At 41.8% G+C, this 20,575-nt stretch overlaps 1 protein-coding gene across 2 annotated transcripts in view; it reads left to right on the top strand.

The window, feature by feature from the left end:
• The window catches only part of FARS2 (phenylalanyl-tRNA synthetase 2, mitochondrial), a 203,221-nt gene that overhangs the window by 115,276 nt on the left and 67,370 nt on the right, over nucleotides 1-20,575 (top strand). For both annotated transcript variants that reach the window (XM_035126402.2, XM_035126401.2), the window contains one exon: nucleotides 4,995-5,155. In XM_035126402.2, coding sequence (XP_034982293.1) covers nucleotides 4,995-5,155 — 161 coding nt within the window. The remainder of the gene's footprint in view (nucleotides 1-4,994; nucleotides 5,156-20,575) is intronic.

Here is a 20,575-nt window from a genome sequence, read left to right as displayed (position 1 = left end):
TACAAACTCCGCAAAACCGGAAGTAGTGTCCCAGTTTGCGAACTTTACCTCGGTCTAAGAACGGAATCCGAACGGTGGAAGGGCACCGGCGGCAGGACGCCTCATTAGGGAAAGTGTGCCTCGGTTTAAGAACGGTTTCCATTTAAGAGCGGACTTCTGGAACGGATTAAGTTCGTAAACCAAGGTACCACTGTACTATGTTCCAGTTTGGGAGGAAATGGCTCAGCTTGCTTCTCAGTTTGAGCTGGGAGCTTGCCCATGGCTGGGCTGAATAATCTCCTGGTCTGATCCTGCAAGGCAGTCCTTATGCCCAAGTTGTGTAAACTCAAGGTAGAGCACATGGCTGACTTGGACAAAAGATATAATGTCTGAAATGGCGTTTAGTTACTGCAGTTCTAGAATGTAACTAACACAAAGCAAATGGGGGGAGTCGTATTCTATGGTGACTTTGTGTGACAGCGGCAGACATTTAATTGCATTTTCTCTCATTTATCTGGCTGTCTTTCATCTGGAGAACAATTTCTGATCCAAGGTGAAAGAGAACATGATGGTTTGAGCACACCTCTAGGGCTAACTCGAATGAGAGCTGGCTCGTTCTCCAGGGACACAAGGCACAAATTTCATTTTGCTCCCTTGTGTAACCTTCACCTCAACTGTTTCCTAGATGAACATGAAAATAGATGAGGCTGGATCAGGAATGCTTGAGACACAATGGAATGATAGAGCAGCCCACCAGCTATATATATTATGGACAGCCTAAGGGTATTTTCAAACGTGAAACTTAAATAAGTTTGTGTTTTAATCAGTCTGTAATGTAAAGGTGAAACCTATATTAGTTAAAAGCTACCTTTCATTTTTTCCCCCAATTCCAAATTTTATCTGCTGTTTGCAGCATTCATTTTGTGGCGTAAACAAACACAAAAGAGATTCAGATGCATTTCTTGGTGTTACATGTGAAAATGGTATGAGAACTGTACGGATGCCCTGTTTGTCCTACTTGACCGCTGCTGATATTCTTACCTTCTCCTGCTTTGGCTAATCCTTTTCATAACTCTTCCCTACTATCAGTTATTTAAGGAAATTTTTTTATCAATTATTTACCCCATCTAGCTTGAGGTGGGGAACCTGTGGCCTCGAAGATGTTGTTGGGCTACAACTCCCACCCCTGATCATTGGCCATGCTGTCCGGGGCTGATGGAAGTTGTAACCCAACATCATCTGAAGGACCACAGGTTTCCCACTCAAGGCTTCTAGCTCAGTGTTTCCCAAACTTGGGTCTCCAGCTGTTTTTGGACTACAACTCCCACCATCCCTAGCTAGCAAGACCAGTGGTCAGGGATGATGGGAGTTGTAGTCCAAAAACAGCTGGAGACCCAAGTTTGGGGAACACTGGTCTAGCTAGAACTATCTACTCACTGGCAACATCTCTCCAGGGTTTGAGGCAGTGTTGTCTGCCCTAGTTCTGTTTTGAGATGCTGGGAACTCAACTTTTGTGTTCAAAGCTTGTGCTTTCCCAGAGCTACAGCCCATCCCTTGATCCCCAGGTCAAGTTATTTCCTTCCTCCTAATAATATGTGGAATAACTATGTGTCAAGGCATCATCCTGTTCTGTTCTCCTTTGGCTGGCAGGATTTTCCCCAAACTATTTTTTTTTTTTGCTGCATAAAAGCACATTTATTTAACACTCCCAGCCTCCATAATACATCCCCCCAAATGATCCGGATGCACAAACAATGCCGTATCCCTTCATGGCTAATCTGGTACCATCAATGACTTTAGGTTTATGAAAAGAAAGTTGCTTGGTTGGTTGATCAGTTCAAAGTTCTACATAGTTTTATCAACAGCCTAATACCAATGAAAGGTATTTTGCTTTTTATGGCATAAAACTTATGTTAAGTGAGTCTAGGTTGTTATTCAGGTAGTGAGTACTGCCTGATGAACTACCGGTATGTTGAAAGGTCAAAAGTAAAGACATGTCAGGGAAGAAGGGAAGAATGATAAATTGTTGGCAGCATTCTGGTCTGCATTTGGAGCATGGCCAGTAGGCTAAATATTTAAAGAGGTCAACTTTATTCTTATGTCTTCTGATGAATGCCTTTGAATTTTCAGTATAAGATTATTATTTGTCAGAATACGTTGATTCTACCTGTATTTGCTACCTGGTTTCTTCTTAACAGCTGGTGTCATTCTGCAGTCACAGAAAAGGTTGAAACAATGGGCCCATTCCAACACTCAGGCTGGTGTGATGGTCGTTTTTTAGGGTAGAGTGAGTCCAGATACTGGGGAAGGTGAATCATGGTTACTGTAACGTGTCATCACACATGCACAAAGTTGATCTGACTAATATATGTGATCTTAACATCACTGTTTGTAGGTACGCTTCTGTTTTCAAATGCCTAGGTCCAAATGAGCTCATTTGCATGGTGACAGCCAAGCACATCCATGAGCTGAGGTTATTAAACGTCAGCTGTTTTCTAATGATAGATATATTTGCTTATTTTGAGGCCTACCTTGATGACTCAAGCTTGAAGCTCGTAACTATTCTTTGGGTGGTCACCGAGCACCAGATGAATTTGGCTGCTGTGTTTGAAGTAATCAACCTTGTAGTTCTTTAAGCAGATGCTGTTCAGCAAATGGAGAGCTATCATATTTTAGCTCTACCCCCTACTGGACCAGACATGTCCATCCATTTAGAAAGGAAGGATTTTTTGCTATTGGCCAGTCACAGGTGCTTTTACAGGCTGTTACAAGTTTTTTTTGTGATTCATAACTCTCCATTGAACACTCATCTTCTGTCTTCCCTCTAACTGAGTCTAGCTAAGGCCTTGGAATATTTGACTAATTTACTTTTAACAAGCTTCATTAAGCATATAAGCACCTCTTACCACATGCTATAAGGTTGCTTCTAGAAACCAGCTACCTCCAGCAGTCAGAGTCCTTTTGCAGGCTAGACAACCTGCATCAGCTGTGCCCATCACCAAGCTGACTGCTGCTAGTCTAATTGTACTACAGGGATCAATGAGTGACAGAGATTGGGAATCACATAAAACCAGCAATGGCTGGGAAGATGCTTATCTGAAACCTTGGAGAGCTGCTGCCAATCACCGTAGACCAGATTAGGCAACTTGGCTCCCTCTTGGAGTTCTGGACTGTAGTTCTCATCATTCCTGTCCATTGGCCACGCTGACAGGTGCTGATGAGAGTTGTAGTCTGGAGCATGGGGGAGGGGGCAACCAGAATGCTTTCCTCTGATATAGGCTGTCTGTATTCATCCTGATTGATTTCCTATAGTCTTTTACAAAGCCTAGTAGTAGTGAACACAAGTTGTATACAAGGAAATATGGAAGACAGTGTATGGTTATGATTGCCACCCCGTCTCTGAAATGCATGGATTAAATTCTTCGTTATTGTCTCTCTCTCCCCCCCCCCTTTTTTTTAAAAAAAGAAAGGTCTCTGGAATTTTTGACAATAGCGAAACAACATTCCAGTAATTTAAAATGTTGGTATTTCACACCATTTCACTTATTAACAAATGTGATTGATGCTCAAAGTGGGCTTGTAGTGATGAGTGGAGATCGAATGTCAACACATACCGTTGTGCTTTTCTTTTGAGATTTGCTGACAGGCCTCATGCTAGATAGGAAAGGAGCAGGCAATTAAGAGCTGCCTGCCAAGTTTGTTTTTGCTTGGCTTTTTTTTTGGTCTTTCAATTATATTTTGGATAATGGTAGACGAGATGCAACTTGATGATAAGGGTAAGTCTTAAAAGGCACAGTGGTCCCTTTAGCATTTCACATAATTTCTAGTAAGAAATAAGATTGCATTAATTGCCATTACACTGTAATTATAGAATCATGGGAGTCTGGCATTTCATTTGTCATCCATTTCTTTAAATGGCGGTGATGATACTTACCTCTGTAGTTAATCTAGGTGCACAACAGCACTGCCAACAATGATAATTATTTGCAAAGTTGCTCTTTTTTTGCTCGAGTTATCTGGAGCTACTTGCTTACTAACCCGGTAGTAATAATAGTGCTAATCTAGAAATCTTTCCCATTGTCTGGATTTTGTGGGCTGATCCACGTGGACAACCTTTCTTCACAGCCACGCAGCGAATATCAGATGTTTTAAGGAACAAGCAATGCTACAGATGTCCCAAAAAGAAAAAGGCATCTGACCACATGTGGGGGGGGGGAACCAGCCTGATTGCCAAAGCAAGCAATTGGCAATATTGAAAGAATGGCATCCTGGTAGCCGAAACTCAAATAGGCCGTCATTTCCTCCAGATATTTCCCAGGTGGGCCTGGGGGGGGGGAATGGAACTGGAATTCCACCTGTTATGTTTCCCTCCTACCTAGAGCAGAGTGACTTGCAATGCATTGGTCTGCCAAGAGAAACGGGGTCCTGGCTTTTCAAATTTGCCAGGCAGGATTTCAAGCAGCCTTTCATCTGCACCCACTAATTGGCTGCCACTTTGGAAACAATGTGTTCAGCGGAAGGTCGCTTTGTGACTTCGGATTGATCTGGCAATGTCACCCGCATCCCGACAGGCTTCCAACCCTGACCTTCAACCTGTACCTTGCGCTGGGATTTTGCTTGTGGTTTTGACTGGTTCTTCCCATATGGAGAACAATAGGTGCACTAACTGCACTATGTTTGATCCATTAGTTTCCTCTGCAGATTTTGTGCTCTTCATTGTGAGGTACTGGAGCTGGTGGAACTTACAGTTTAGCAACATCTGGAGGGCACCATGTTAGCTACTCCTGATATATATTTCCTTTTTGGGGGATGCGGCCTAAAATTACCAGGCACGGCTGGTTCTTTAAAAAGTTCCCTCATATGAACTTTTTTAAAACAGGAAACGCAGCTTTTCATTTATGTATTTAATATCCATTCATTTAATAGATTTGTATTCCACATTTTAGAATACCAATCTCACTGTTGCATTTATTCTCCCGTTAAAGCCTTGTGTGTTTTTCTTTGTGTAATTGCAGCTGGCGCGGAGAACAAAATCGGCTGGGCATTTGGCCTGGGATTGGAGAGACTGGCCATGATCCTGTACGGGATCCCTGACATCCGTCTTTTCTGGAGCAAAGACGAGCGTTTCCTGAAACAGTTCCGCGTGCCTGACATTAACCAAAGAATACAATTCAAGGTAAAATTGAAACATTGGAACGATGTTTAAGGAAAGTGAGAGTTTGCAGAGGGCAACGCCTGGGAATTCTGCTTCCTATTGTTTACAGCAGCATTGTGATGCTCCCATCCATTTCAGTGGCGGCCTATTCATGGCATTTCTAGCTCACTTCCCCCCCTCAAGGAGCTCAAGGTGGTGTACATAGTTCCCCTTCTCCTCATTTAGTCCTCACAACAACCCTGTGAGGTAGGTTAGGCTGAGAGGAGAGGCAGTGACTGGCCCAAGGTCACCCACTGAGCTTCATGGCTGAGTGGGGATTTGAACCATGGTTTCCCAGGTCCTAGTCCAACACTCTTACCACTACACCACACTGGCTCTCTATGTAGGCATCTGCATGGAGGAAGAGGCAAGTTGCTCATTCTTAATGCAAAGGCAGCTTATATCCTATTTCTTGAAACAAACTTCATTTGCTGAATATTTTGAAAGTTAACTTTTGAATCAGTAGCATTTGCAAGCAGTCTGTATGGGCAAATTCATCTCAGCTTTCTGTAGGTGGTGGTGCTTTTTAAGAAAACAAAACAAAACACACAAACATGTCTTTAATTTTATTGATTTCGCCTAATCAATATTAACTGAAAAGGGCACAGAGGTTTCACCGCCACATGGTGAAGGTTAGGCTACCAAGAAGTCTCAGGTTTGATGATTCGCATAAGACATGTGGGAAAGAGCTTGCGACTCCAAAAGGAATCTGTCTGTCTAGTTCTGCTTAAACAGCTTTGAGAAGACTTTGCAAGTGGGAGGCCTGGGAGAGAAGCTGGAAGAGTAAACAAATCTGGACAAATAAAAGTATCACAGATTTATGCGATGATGCTCCAGCACTCGGCTTTTGTGGAAAGTCTTGGGAGTTCCACAGCATGGTGCAATATGTTTCCTAATCGCAACATTGGGAGTTCCTTGGGTGACATGGCTGGAGCCATCACACAGCAAAGGTGGGCAACTGCCCAAAGCTCATGGATATGTGCAGAACTCACTGAGCCAAGCCCCAGGTCCAGTGTGATTCCCAGTTCATCCTTCCTGCTGCTTTGAAGAACTGCAGGGGGGGGGAATTAATAATGGCAGAATGGCACAGGCTTGGGGATAGGGTGCCTTGCCTTGACCAGGGATAACAACCAACTGCAGTCTTTTGCTCCAGAGGCTGGAGCACATCTGAAACTAGGCTCACAGTACATCATTGCCACATGCTAAGAGCTGGGAAGGAAGAGAATGGTGAACCACTGAAGATGTGCAAAATCATCTGAGAGTGGCTCCGAAGCTAATCTCCAGGTGGCAAGAACATGTTATCTGCACTCACGAGGTCCAAAGGGGTAGGAGGAAACATAGCAATGATTTGACACAATGCTATTTCAGATGGAAAGGAACTGCAGTAAAATAATAATCTCTTGGAGGTTCAAAACTACCATAGACTAGTGCAATATTGAAGAGGGACCAGATGGCAAGACAGCATCCAAATGAGTAGATAGCATCCTTTCCTCCGATCTGAGATGAACACCACTTCTGCAGCCTTGCCACCACCATCACTGCTGCTGATAATAATAATAATAATAATTTATTATTTATACCCCGCCCATCTGGCCGGGTTCCCCCAGCCACTCTCAGATCAGAGATAGTCGACTTGGAGGCATTTCTGTTCAGCCCAGTTGTGCTATAATGCAGGGATGGGGAACCTCTGGCACCACAGACCAATCTTGGCCCACCATGAGGTCGAACTTGGCCTGTGAGGCCACTTTCCCCAAACCACACCAACCTGTCCATTGGCTGACGTCACTGGGGAATGTCAGCTTGAGCAGGGCAGGGATGCATGCTGTTTTGCGAGCACATTCTCTGCGGGGAGCTCGCTGGCGAAGCAGACCTCTGCAGCAAGCAGGATGAAACCCTCTGCTCATCAGCTGCGTAACAGAGTGTCCAGCCCTCCTGGGTTCTGCTTTGAGCTAGTGTGTTCTCTATGGGAAACAAGTTGGCAAAGAAGACCTCTCACCCCACCCATGTGGACCCACTATGATGGGTGGATCATCCACCTGTCAATCACTAGACACCGTCATGACATCAGATGATTGATAAGTGGGTGGGGCAGGCCACCTGTCAAAGTTGGCTCATGTGGTTGTGGGAAGATGAAGATCCACCAATGCTGGGAAATGTTGCAATTCCACCCAAAAGCATTAAAAATCCCCTTAGTATATTGGTCCTCCTATAACGTCTCTCTCTGTACATACGCAGGATCAAGGAATCATTCGTGAAGTTCCTTGCTTTGGGTGGGCTATGGAACTGCATGCTTTCGCTGTGATGTTGTCATGTCACAACGCAGGAGAATTAGAGGTGCCACAACAAATTTAATGATTGGGATGTTGCTGTGTCCATGTTGAAATAATGAAATTAATAAAGGAGGCCGCTGAGAAATCAAAACCTTGTTTGGGTATATTCGGAAACCCCAAAATATGCCAAATTGGTGGGGGTGAGGAATTGCTCTCTCATCTGTACTGTTCATTCAGGACAAACAACTAGTATGTGTGTACAAACTAGCCATTTCAGCTCATTCAGCATCAATATGAAGTTGGGAAAGACCTGTTGATGCTTTTACTAGCTCTTTTCCTCTGTGTAATGTACATTTGCAATCTGAGTTTATGATTAGCATTTTTCCACAATTAAAAAAATAAGTAAGTAGCTTCCATGGGTTCCGCATTCTTTGAAATTTTTCATCTTTATAGGGTAATGATGCCTAAATAGTTATTCATTCATTATGTTTACTTTTTAATAGCACATCTATTAAAAGCAGCCATGCAGCCATTAGTAAGCAAATTGAACTTGGATGCCTAAAATAATGAGGTGCAGCCTGTGATTTGATTTATTGGCTCATTAGCTTGATTGTAATTGAGGATATGTGTGAAGTGCATATATCTGGGTTTGCATACACTTGTGAGAGTATCTAGGCAAGTACCAAAGAATCCTGAGCCTTATACATTGGAAGTAAGATATATTATTGTAGAACTGAGTTATTTGGCTGCAGTTTCTGTCCGTAAGATTCAACTCAGTGAAAATGTATTCTGCATGTGTGCCACTTGGTTCTATAAAGTCGTGAGAACTCTTCAGGCAACCTAAAGCACACATTCCAAACTGGGGGTAAAAGACAGTCAGCACCAGTCATATTTATACGGTGGCATCCAATTGACCTCTACCATGGGTTTCTGTGAGTCAACTTAGTTTTGTAAATGCACCTTGCATACTGTCTGATTGTGACTCAGGACCAAATCCATGAAGTTAAATGTACATTCTTTCTTCACGGGGCTGTTGTCTCATGGAAAAGGTGGTTGGGGGCAACTTTGAAAACTGCTTTGGCATGGAATAATGATTTGTGGTATGGACATGCATCAAATCATTCAAAAGATTGGTTTTCCATGCCAAGATCTCTGAAAAGTCAAGTTGTAGACAATATAGAATGGCCTTGTGGTCGATCACTCCTTGATATAGCTGCTGTAAGCAATTTTTATTTTATTGGCTGGTGTTAAAGAAATAAATGATAAACCACTTTTGATTCTCCTTATGTGTAACTGAGTACAAAGAAGTAGCTGACTCTGCCCTTTTGATGCTTATTGCAACAGATTGTGTACAATAAGATATGGTTGTTCAAGATTGTTGTTTCAATAGGTTTTATGTCTATAAAGAATCATTTTTTAAAATTTCATTTAGCCTCTTTTATCCCTCAAATAATTTCATTTAATTTGATAATGATTTGGGAACAAGCAACTCTGAGCCCACTGAATAGAGTGGAATTAAATCCACCATGTAAATATGAGAATTTGCTAGCTGCAAAACTTCCTCCCAGATTCCTGTGGAGTCCTGCTCTCACAGATGCAACTCCAAACAAGCTTCCAGGATAACAAACTGTGACATGCCATTACTACAGAGTATATGGCCAAGGAACCATTTGAAAGAGGCATCTCATGAGTAGCTACTCCTGGCTGTATTTGCATGTCATGGTAAATCACAGTTAGTGGTTTTACTGTGAATGTTTAGACAGCTTTCTCTTCACTCCTCACATGAATAGGAACAATGAACCATGGTTAGCAGAATATCCAAACTGAAGGCTGTGGTTTGTTTCACTCCTAACAAAACAGGATTTGAAGCCAAGGTTAGTTCTGCCCATGCAAGCTCCCTCTGTACCTGGGTCTTTCTGTGGGCAACCTGAAATGGTGTTTTCTACCACTGAGTCCCTGATTAAATATGTGTGGATTTTTGTGTTCCCACTCCAGTCATGAAAGCACAGGGGAGTTTAGTTTTACTGGAACTTCTAGGACATAGCTTCCAGTTACTGAAAACCACAGGGGAGAAGAGTGCTATTGCATTCTGGTTCTGCTTGTGGGCTTCCCCTAGACAGCATGTGAGACCATGGACAGATGGGCCACTGGTCTGATCCAGCGGGTTCTTCTTACATTCTAAATGTCAGTGGTGTAGCGTGGTTAGGACATAGTGCTAAGCCAGATATCGTAGTTTGTTGCTTATGCTTAGGGGCAGGGGTGAGGAGTGAAGCAAGAACATTCTCTCAAGTCCCAGTAAACCATGGTTTATCATGACCTGGGCATGTCATATGTCAAAATCACACTCCTTTGTCAGTTTCTGCTAGCTAGCACGCACAATCACATATTACACTACTGGCAGATGTTACGGCAGTGTTTCTAATCGTTTGTTTTGAAGCAATAATTCATTATTAGCACAAAATAGTTATTTTTAAATGCCCTTCAGAAGCATTTTTAAAAGATTTAGGAGCAATTTAAAATGCTGTTTAGCAAGCGTTTAAAAATAAAACACAGCACTGAAATTGAAAGGCTTAAGCAAACAATCAAAATCACAAGTCAGCAGTCCAGCAAACGTCCAGATCGTGACTCAGAGTCCAGTTCTGTTCAGAGTTAGGTGTTGACTCCAGGAAAATTGCAAAACACAAAGATTTCAGTCCTGATTTTGATGAAATTGTATTTATAACGGTTTGCTCGTAAGAATTCCATTCACTATTCTCTCTGGGAAAATAAAACCCCTAGATGTGCTTTCGTAGGGAACATATCATGTAAGACAGGCATTCCCAAACTTCGGCCCTCTAGATGTTTTGGACTACAACTCCCATCTTCCCCGACCACTGGTCCTGTTAGCTAGGGATCATGGGAGTTGTAGGCCAAAACATCTGGAGGGCCGCAGTTTGGGGATGCCTGATGTAAGATAAGCAGACGTCCCAACTGTTCCTAAGAGATACACAACTTAATAATGATTGACCAGATGCTATCAGGAATAGCATCTTTAAAAATGCAGCCATGATCTAAATGATTCCTATGTTTGCAAGAGTGAACTGAAGCAATGCAATAAGCAGCATGCGAGCGCAAACAGGGCCATTTTCTGCCCTGCAACCTCAGCTGCACTCCATTGCGCAAGTTGCCATCCTCCATGGGCTGTGGACTCAAATGTATGTGCAGAGGGTAGAAATGAAATGCGAAAAATTCCAAGAGCTCGGGCCAAAAAGATGATTAGCTATTCAGTCTTTAAATGACTTTATTTCTTTATGTTAAGGATAAGTTCCAGTTGAAATAAACTCCAGGACAAGACCCTGTTTCGCAATTCTTCGTCAGCTAGGTTTTCACGGTCAATGTGTACCAATTCTGTCTTAGGCTAATCATCTTTTTGGCCCAAGCTCTTGGAATTTTTCACATTTTGTTTCTCTTACCTACCAAGAACTCAAATTTGTGCAGAAGGTAGAAATGAAGCATGGGAAGAGATGGAAGCAAGACTCTGGACTGGCAGCACACCTTAGCCAAGAATAAAGGTGGCACCTAAGTTTCCTGGGTACCATTAAGCATCACATGTAGATTAACATTGTGGAAGCAGTTCCTCCTTGTCAGCAGAGCTCCTGTGCCCTATGATGGGTCAGTGCCAACTGCAGCCAGTCATAGCAGTCCCATCAGGGCCTCCCCTTCTCATTATAGGGGAGTTGCATTATTCCAAGGACTTGGTTGAATCAATATTAAGCCTAGGTGTCAGTCACCCAAAAGTTCTAAAGAAATTGCACCATCCCTTCTATCCTAGATGAACTTTGTTAGGCTGTGTCCCTTGGAATAGCAAGCATTACGAGATCAAAGGAAGGTATCCATTTCTGTTGATTTCTCTGCATCCGTATCTTTGCGCAGCCCCCACCCCCAATATCTTGGGTGGAAGCTGCCATCGCAGATTCCCAAGTATGTTTGTAACTGAAGCAGGAAGGTTTATGCTTTAACTTTTAAGGTACACTGTGCTGTCCTGCTCTGGCCAGGCACATATTTAAAGGTGCCTTGTTGAACATAAATCCACTTTATGTGACTCTGATTGTACCAAGTTTCATTTCACAGTTAACTTGTTTCTCTCCATTGTGTTTTATGAGACCATTGTGGTTGCTTCTCATAGCAGAACAGATGGTAGAGTACAGGAAAAGCCCAAATTTTGCAAGTAGCTAAAAACCCATCTTCTACCGTGTTTCTCATATTATAAGACATGTCTTATATTTATTTTTTCCTCAAAAAAACACACTATGGCTTATTTTCAAGGGATGTCTTATTTTTTTCCTCCTCCTCCTTGCCGTGGCCGGCATTGCTGCTGCGCCTATCACTATGTCTTATTTTCGGGGTATGGCTTATATTCCTTGAATGCTTAAAAATCCTGCTATGGCTTATTTTATGGGTATGTCTTAAAATATGAGAAACAGGGTATCTCTACATTTTAAATAAAAGGGTTCTTCATTTCTTTGCCCAGATGTACCAGCCAATGGACACATGTTGAAACCTGTTTGTATCTTATGTGACCAAGACCTTCATTTCTTTCTGAGAAAGCCCAATATACTCTCATATAAATCATTTATTACCATCTGTTATTAATTATTAGCTTTCCTCCTGCTTATAATGAATCCCTCCCCCCATTGCACCCATTTCCCATATGCTATCCTGCCTTCTTTTAGTCAATGCTAAGTCCAGCTACATTATAGGCTAGAAATCAATGATCCCCCACAACTTCACTGCTACATTTTTTTTATATTTATTTGGTGTTAGCTTCTGCAATGAGGCAGGATATAAATCTTGGTTTTAATATGAATAAATATGTCATGATCACATCTCAAAGGTGCCCCCCTTCCCTTTTAAGAGTGTGTGATAGGGTTGTCCATATTTTAGTGGAGAAGTAACCCAGGTCTGAAATTCCAGGAAGAAAGAGTGCATATGATTAGGAAATGCAGAAAGCTCATTATCAGAGCAGCAGGAGACAAAAGAAAAATCAGATGTATCAAACTTCAGCTCCAATTCACATAGAGACAATATATTAGTGCTGTGTCAACGTTCTCTAAATTTGATATGTGCTTTGAAAGTAGCACAATTGATGCAGACAGGCAGATACTGAAAAATACTCAACATGTCAAATGTTCACAGGGCTGTGCTGCCCCTTCGTTCCCTTGGCTGTTGCTTCATCATGGCGTTGTTTTCCTTCTACTCTCCCTGCCCTTCAATTTGTTTGGATTTATTTTAATTTTTTACCCCAAAAAGCAGATTCTGTACATTCTAATAGAATGTTGATCCATTTTGTTTCGAGTGTTAAACTTAGCTCCGGATTGAAAATAAATATACACACATTCATTTCCAGTGGCATAGTTCTGTGGCATGGGTAATACCTTTAATTCTTTATTCCCAAAGACGAAACCAAATCCAACTGCGGTTAAGTCCTAATGCTTCCTTAAGTAGTACCCAAGGAAAGCAGGTCCGTTTTCAAAAAGTAAATGTGCCACAGTGCAGAATGCACTCTAAATTTTTATCCACTCAAGAGCTTTGCCTCTGAGACTTCTTTCAACAAACAGCTCATAAATGAATACATATAAAAAATGAATCCTTGACTACACAAAGCGTAGTCTTTATTATTATTCCGAAAGGTAACGTATAATGGTTGCATTGAATGCTTAAGTAATCCATAGAGCAATTTCCGTTGCTGAGATATATTTGCATATATAAAGGCCCTTCTAGGTTACCATCTCCATAAAAGCTCCCAACATTCTGTCACGCTTCTCAGTGACCAAGAAAAAATGGCAGCTTGGATTGTGCAGATAACATTAAGATTAATACTTAAGGACTGGTGTCAATGGGTCAGGTACCAGGTACTCCAGTTGTGTCTTCAGATACGCCAGTGTGGTTTCTCCCACTTAAGTGAATCCCTTTTAACAGTTTTGGACAACATTTGCAAGGAGGGCGAAACCTACCTCCCTGCTCCAAACACAACCTGCACTGACTTATAAGGAATGGGGAGAGGAGAAATGTATTTCTGGGTACACAGCACACATAAATACACTACCCCCCCTCACAAAAAGAAGAAGAAAAATCCCCTCAGTATGCAAGCTCATCCTCTGCATCTATCACTTCTTAACATCAGGCAGTTTTCTAGTTGCATTTTTTCTTTTTAAAAGTCAATCTTAAGCACATGTTTTCTCATAAGTGAGCTCCATTCAGTTCAGTGGCATGTCCTCCCCCCGTCCCCGTCCCCTGGTAAATGTAAATAAATCCTGATAATGGATTTATTGAAGGAATATTTTGAGTATTTTACCCACTAATGTAGTAGGCTAAGGTGATGCACTCTGTAGTTTTGTTTTGCTTCTAGTCCAACCAGGATTCTTTTGTTGGTTCCCTTCCTTAGCTGGCTGGTTAAATCTGCCACCAGATGTACTTGGAATTCAGAAGGGAAGTGTGCAAATGGCAGTTACAACTCGCATTCAACTTTGCTATCAGATGCAAACCCCCCCCCCCAAAAAAAACCCACAACTGCAGATGTGATACACTTTTAATTCATTTGTTTGTTAAGCTTCGGAAATGCAAGCAGTTATTATTTGAGGGTGTGCGAAGTCCAGTGTAATGAAGCCTAGGTCTGTGGCCAGGACTAATTTACAGCCTTACACATATTGTTGATGCTTTCTTTTTTATTAAATGATGCTGGTGCAGTTTCCAAATGCAACCCCTGACCCTCAGCCATTCTGTCAGGCCTGCCAAGCCCTGGGGAGCTCTGCCCACCTGTCCATACTGCCTAGCTCATGGGTAGACAAACTAAGGCCCGGGGGTCGGATCAGGCCCAATTGCCTTCTAAATCTGGCCCGCAGGCGGTCCGGGAATCAACCTGTTTTTACATGTGTAGAATGTGTCCTTTTATTTAAAATGCCTTTCTGGGTTGCCACGGTCCGAGATGTTTATGAGTGAAGTCCCAGCAAGGAGTGTCAGGACCGGGGGCAAGATGGTAGGCACAAACGTCCGAAGAGCAGAGGTCCAAGGGTCAAGAAGCACAAGGGAAGAAGTCACAGTTCGAGGGTCAAGGCACGAAGTCACAGTCAAAAGGTAAAGAGGCACACGGCGATGCAGAGAGTGCGTTGCTGTGGCAAAGAGCTGAGTGGAAATGCTGGCCTTATATCCCCTGCCGGCTCTAGTCACCAGGTGCAGCAAATACCAAGTGGCCTCACCTGTGCGGCCGTGCCCTGCCTCCAAGGACCCCAAGTCCTGCAAAGCCCTGCTGGTCCCAGGGCCCGGCTCCTGCACACACTCCTGACATGGGTTATTTGTGGGGCATAGGAATTTGTTCAATCCCCCTCCCCAAAAATTATAGTCCGGCCCCCCACAAGCTCTGAGGGACAGTGGACTGACCCCCTGCTGAAAAAGTTTGCTGACCCCTGGCCTAGCTGATCTATCATGAGCTGGGCGGCATGGGGATGGGAAGAGCAAGTGGGGGAGGCTTTAACAACCCCACTCTGTGCTCCCAGTTCAACCAGTTCGCTGTCATATGACTAACGTGGTTGACTTCTACCAGGTTGCATGCACCTTGCTGTAAGATCATATGAAGCCACCATGTGGCAAAGGGCACACATTTTCTAGGAAACCGAAGGGATGTGGATATTATGGGAATCCCAATTAGGAAGTCACAGCCACCACTTCTGAGCTTAGGCCAGTTGCTGAACAGAGCATTTGGAACCTTTCGGAATGACCTCTTAGGGAACATCAAATTGATGCCATATACTGGCTTAAAGAAGGCTGGGCGTATCTTACCCACCGACCCCAAAGGCTAATTTTCACTATAGCTATAGCAATGTCCAGTGCAGTGAAGAAGCAAACCACATCTGGTGGTGGTGAAATCTGCTAAACCACATTTAGAAGTTGCCTTGGTGACTTCTCAGACTATTACTGCAGCTCCATCACTGGCCCAGAGAAGCTTTTACAGGTGCCCTGTGCATTCCTGGGTTCGTTTTGTTACTTTCCCCTGTAATTTTTGCATATTAAGATGTATGCAGGATCACGAGTCACGTTTTCCTAGATTGCGAGGCCTTAGCAACCAGGAGAGGAAATCTGTTTAGCTATATATGACTAGTGGGACTTTTCTGCTCAAATTGAATGATGACAGAGATTTGCCTTTGTTTTACACTGTGCTGTAAATTTTAAACAGCAATATTTGTGCTGGCAATTGCTCAGGAGGTGTGTATTTTGCACCTGGCATGAATTTTGATGTCCTAATAGTTTCCTCCTAGGAAGCTATTTAATTAGGAAAAGGTGGAAATCGGTGCAATAAAAGCACAAAGGAGTGCCTTAACCCTAGGAGGATGCTGGGGACACGAGTTGAATTAACAGATCAGTCTTAGCCGCTATGTTATATGCAGAAGTGGGTTTCCTGGGTTTGGTGATTTGTATCCTGTTTTGTGGCTGGAGTGGAGGGTCCCAAGGTGAATTGTGGGCCACACACAAGTACTAAGATGTTTTTTGGGCGGGATGTCAGCAGGTAAAGCCTTCCCCATAATTGTATTCCTATCCTAGGAGAGTCTTATCCCGTTGATTTTCTGCCTGTCACAACTGTTGAAAGCACAAAACCCCAACGCCAGCACTAAATCATGCAAGGAATTCTGTTTTCATGAGTTCTAAATCATTTATGTTGCTTTTATTATTATTTTTATCAATGGATCTTGCTCTATTCAGGGCTATACCCAGGCATGGTAATGGGGGTGACGGGTGGGATCAGAAGAGATTGGGATTTACAGCAAGCAAGGTTCTGATGCCGGTTCCTGGATAAACTCCAGGTGACATTGTTAAAAAGCAAGCAGTGCATTCCAAGAGCATTTATGGTGGTTATTTCTTATTTATTTATTTCTTATTTATACACTGCAGCAGTGTCATCAGCTCAGGTCAAACAGCCATAAAGGATTTGAGACTTTTACATGAATATACCCATCTGAGGGAGATCCTGGACCCCATACTGGCGAAGTCAGTAAGCCTCCCGGAAAAGTAAATATACGACCTGCTCCTGCTAGGCAAAGACCAGAAGATTAGCAGGACGGTCGCCAGATTCTGTGTCCAGATATGCAGACACAGACTTTCTCCTGAGAATAACCAGCCCGTCTGAACATCCCAAAATACGGTTCCCCGAGCAATCTAGGCCCAGTCCTCTGCGGCAGCTTTTTAAGTTTTAAGTACTTGCGCATTGCATTTACAAATATCAATTTTATTGTTGTATAAAGTGTCGCATATATGTTATGTTCCTTGGAACTGTTCTTCCAAAGGGATTTTTATAAGAGCTGGTCTTTGACCGTAATAAAGTATTCTATTCTATTCTATTCTATTCTATTCTATTCTACCCATCTGAGTGTTCATTCCAGCAACAGCAGACCAGACCACTTCGTAAGCATCTTCCTTTTTCTCACATGGGTGGGAAAGTAGTTAATCGCACACTCCCATGTTGCTGCTACAAATTCAGCTTCCCCAACTGAATTTCCCTTACCCACTCCACCCTCTCCTGCAAAAAACCCAACACACCAAGAGCCTGGATAGCAACGCTGAAATAATCCTTGAAGTAACAGGTCTAGTTGGCCACTCTTGGTTGGCTTTTTAGGTTATTTCCCGCACCCTGCCCCCACTCACCACTTCTTGTTTGGAATTATATTTTATTGGCTTTTAAAGTTTTGCTTTGCTTTAATTGTATTAAGGTGGGGGGTTGTCCAATTTTATTGGGTTTCCATTTAAAAAAAACAAATTATTTCAAATTTAACACCGTTTTTAAAACTGACTTTCCAAGATGCTTCTTTTCCCTGCCCCCTTTTCTGCTTGCAGTAAATTAATTGTATTAACTTTTTAACGTGTTGTGAGCCACCTTTAGGGCCACATAGGAATGAGGGAGGGAGCAAAAGGTGGGGTTTAAAATCATTTTATAAACAACTCATTGGGGAAATTAAAACTGTGTGTGTACACACGTAGTTCATAAATCTCATATATGTAAATGTGAAATGCAAACCTTGGGGCATACAATTGTGTACAGTAGAATAAATATTTTTATTTTTATTTTTGCTATAAAAAATACTGCCTCAATCACGCCAGTGCTTTATTGCATCGATAATATAAATCAACCAGTCCGCATGAGCTTTGTGGCCATACATTATCTGTAGAAACTCTTTAACATGCAACTGTGGCATTGGTGTTAACAGGAGAAGCATCTTTCACGGACACTGGCATTTCATCAAGTGTGATGGCTTTATCGAGAGTTGAGTTTCGAAATTGCTATACAGGCGATGAATTTGTTTGACAAGTTTATTCATGTAACAAGTTGGATAATCATTTGTGATTCACAATTGGGATCGCTGTGGGACTGTTAATTTAAAACTCTCACAGTATTCCTTATCAGATATTCATTAAAGTGTTTGCGTCATGTGCTGCCAGGTCTGTATTAATGACTGCACCGTAAATTTGCCCTTCCTACAGGTTTATTGCTTTATCAGGTATTCACTTAGGATTTCACTATTCTGTCATAAAGCATTTTCCAGGCGTAAAATACAATTTTCTTATTGAGATAATATATTGCATTAATCAGGACAGCACATCAGCTGCTGTGGGCGGGGGGGGGGGGGAGTAAGGAAATCTGTATACACTTGATGCACCTGAGGATAATTTGGCAGTGCATTTTAAGGGCAAAACTGCAGGTTGCGCCAGCAGACATGTCTTAATGTAATTTCTCGTTTGGGCTGAAACGTTTGGAGGGTAGGAGTGGTGGAGGAGCAGAAAATATTTGCCAGTTTTGCCAGGGTAGTGATTGCTTCTAAATGGAAATCTCAATTCTTGCCCTCAAAAGAGGAGTGGATTTGGAAATTAAAATGAATATATAGAACTGGCAAAGCTAGCCTCAATCATAAGATATCAGTCAAATCAAAAATTAAAAAAGGAATGGAAATGTTTCCAAGATTAAATGTTGTTCTAAGAAAGGTATGCTAATATGCCTAGAATAAAAATGTAAAGTATATCTATGAATTGGAAGAGAGGCGAGAGAAAAGAAATATAAAGAATGATACATTTGGAGAATGCGAAGATAAAGGTGGAAATAGAGATTCAAAGAAGTCGAATTGTGGCGGAGGGAAGCTGTGTGTGCAGGGGGGGAGTATTATATGATAAGTATGTAATATTTGTTTTCAGTGTTTTTGGATTGTTTTCAATTTTTTATTACTTTTTTGTTGTTGTTTTGTTTTTTTTCTGTATTGTTTAAACAATAAATAAATTAACATGCAAAACCTGCAAAAAGGGGGGGGGAGGAAAAAAAGGGGAAAGGGGAAAAAATGTTTGCCAGATTTAGCCTTCATGTATCTGCTGGATTTTCCCTGCCCTGCTGGAGAATAAAACAGTTTAAAAAACCAGGACGACAGGGTCTTGCATGGCAAAAATGGAGGGTGGGGAAGGTTCAGCACCCAACAGATTCTCGGTGTAAAATGAATTATGAGGGGAACGTGGTGACTGAGAATTCTGTGTTTCAGAGCTATTACACTGAAGTCCTGCTTAGCTTCTGTGTTCCAAAGCAATAGGCCAAACTTGATGAAATGTACAAGGTATAGGACTAGATCTATGGCTTAAGAATGCATGGAGAATAGCACTTGCAGAGAAAATAACCCATAATGTAGCAGTACTGAAAGGAGGAAAGAAACAGATGCTTTCTATGCCAGTTGATGCCAATTTGTTACATATGGTTAATGCGTCCAAAATGGAGATTACATTGTTGGCTGCATCAATGTGACTTCCTAATTGCTGAACAATGTTCATGTGTGTCCTTTCTCCTTTGGGTGCCAAAGACTCTGGTGATATAACATATAAGATCCCTGTTGAAGCAACTACAAAAATATACAGTAAACAAACATAAGTGAAGATCAAAAAATAGAATCTGAATCTGAATACTTACTAAGCTTCTAGCAAGAGGGGCCATGTTCACATTTTTTCTTTGTACGAATGTTACCATGTTCATTTACCGGTAGTTATATTATTGCAAAATCAGTGAAATATGTTTGGCAAAAACCCTTTTGTGTTTTTACTCTTTTTTTTTAAATTTTTTAAAAACAATCTTTATTGAAAATCTTTAAAAATCAACATATAGTTGTGTTTTTACTCTTAAGACTAGAGAAAAGTTGTTTTGTTGTCTTAGCTGCCTTTATTTGTTTTTATTGTTTTGTAGTTGCTTGTTGTATAGTTGTTTGCTTTATGTTTTGCATCTTGTCCTAGGTATTTTTAAATGAATGAATGAATGAATGAATGAATGAATGAATTGTAGCTTGTAGCGGGGGGAAACCTGGTACGAAGAGAAGAGAGTCATGGGAGAGAGCTATGCACAGCCTGAGCTTTGCTTTCTGGTCTCACTGAAGCATTTTAATAATAAATAATAAAATTTATTATTATTATTATTATTATTATTATTATTATTATTATTATTATTATTATTTTCCTTTCCTGCTATCAAAGATACAAGCCACTGTGCCATCTAAATGCAAGCTAGTCTCTTCAGCAGCAGATGGCCTCTCTAGTAAAACCAAGAGGCAAGGCTCTTTTTTTGGAACCTGGCCGAAGGGTGTGATTCTGCGCCATTTCCAGTAATGACATTAAGAGCTCACATGTGCACTTGCAAAAGAGTTCACGCGAGAGAGTGCCTCTGTGTGTAGATATATTCTGTTTCCCCCCCAGAAAAGTTGTGTGGATGACTGATCTGCCCATTAAATTTTCATGTCTAGATGATCATCTGTTTTTAATGCTGCCGGTGAACTCTGCATAATTTTCAGTGAGGTGATATACATTCTCTTCAGAGAGTGCCCGTAGATTTCCATTTCAGCACCTATCACAAGAAGACCTTAAAATGCATATTAAACTTAAGAGACATTGAAACACACATTCGCACCCATGGCTGCCTGCCATGACCATAGCAAATATTTATGGAGGACTTTCTCTCAAACAGTACGTAAGGCTACATGAGCTGACTTGAGTTGTGGCAGAGCTGGGTGAAAAAGTACCTGTGAGTAAAGAGCTATTTTTCTGTTTTTGTAGAAAATGCTCTGTAATTGTACTGGTCTGCTCATGTCCT

Source organism: Zootoca vivipara, chromosome 8 (assembly GCF_963506605.1).
Source record: "Zootoca vivipara chromosome 8, rZooViv1.1, whole genome shotgun sequence".
Lineage (NCBI taxonomy): Eukaryota > Metazoa > Chordata > Lepidosauria > Squamata > Lacertidae > Zootoca > Zootoca vivipara.
This window is presented reverse-complemented; position numbering and strand designations above follow the sequence as displayed.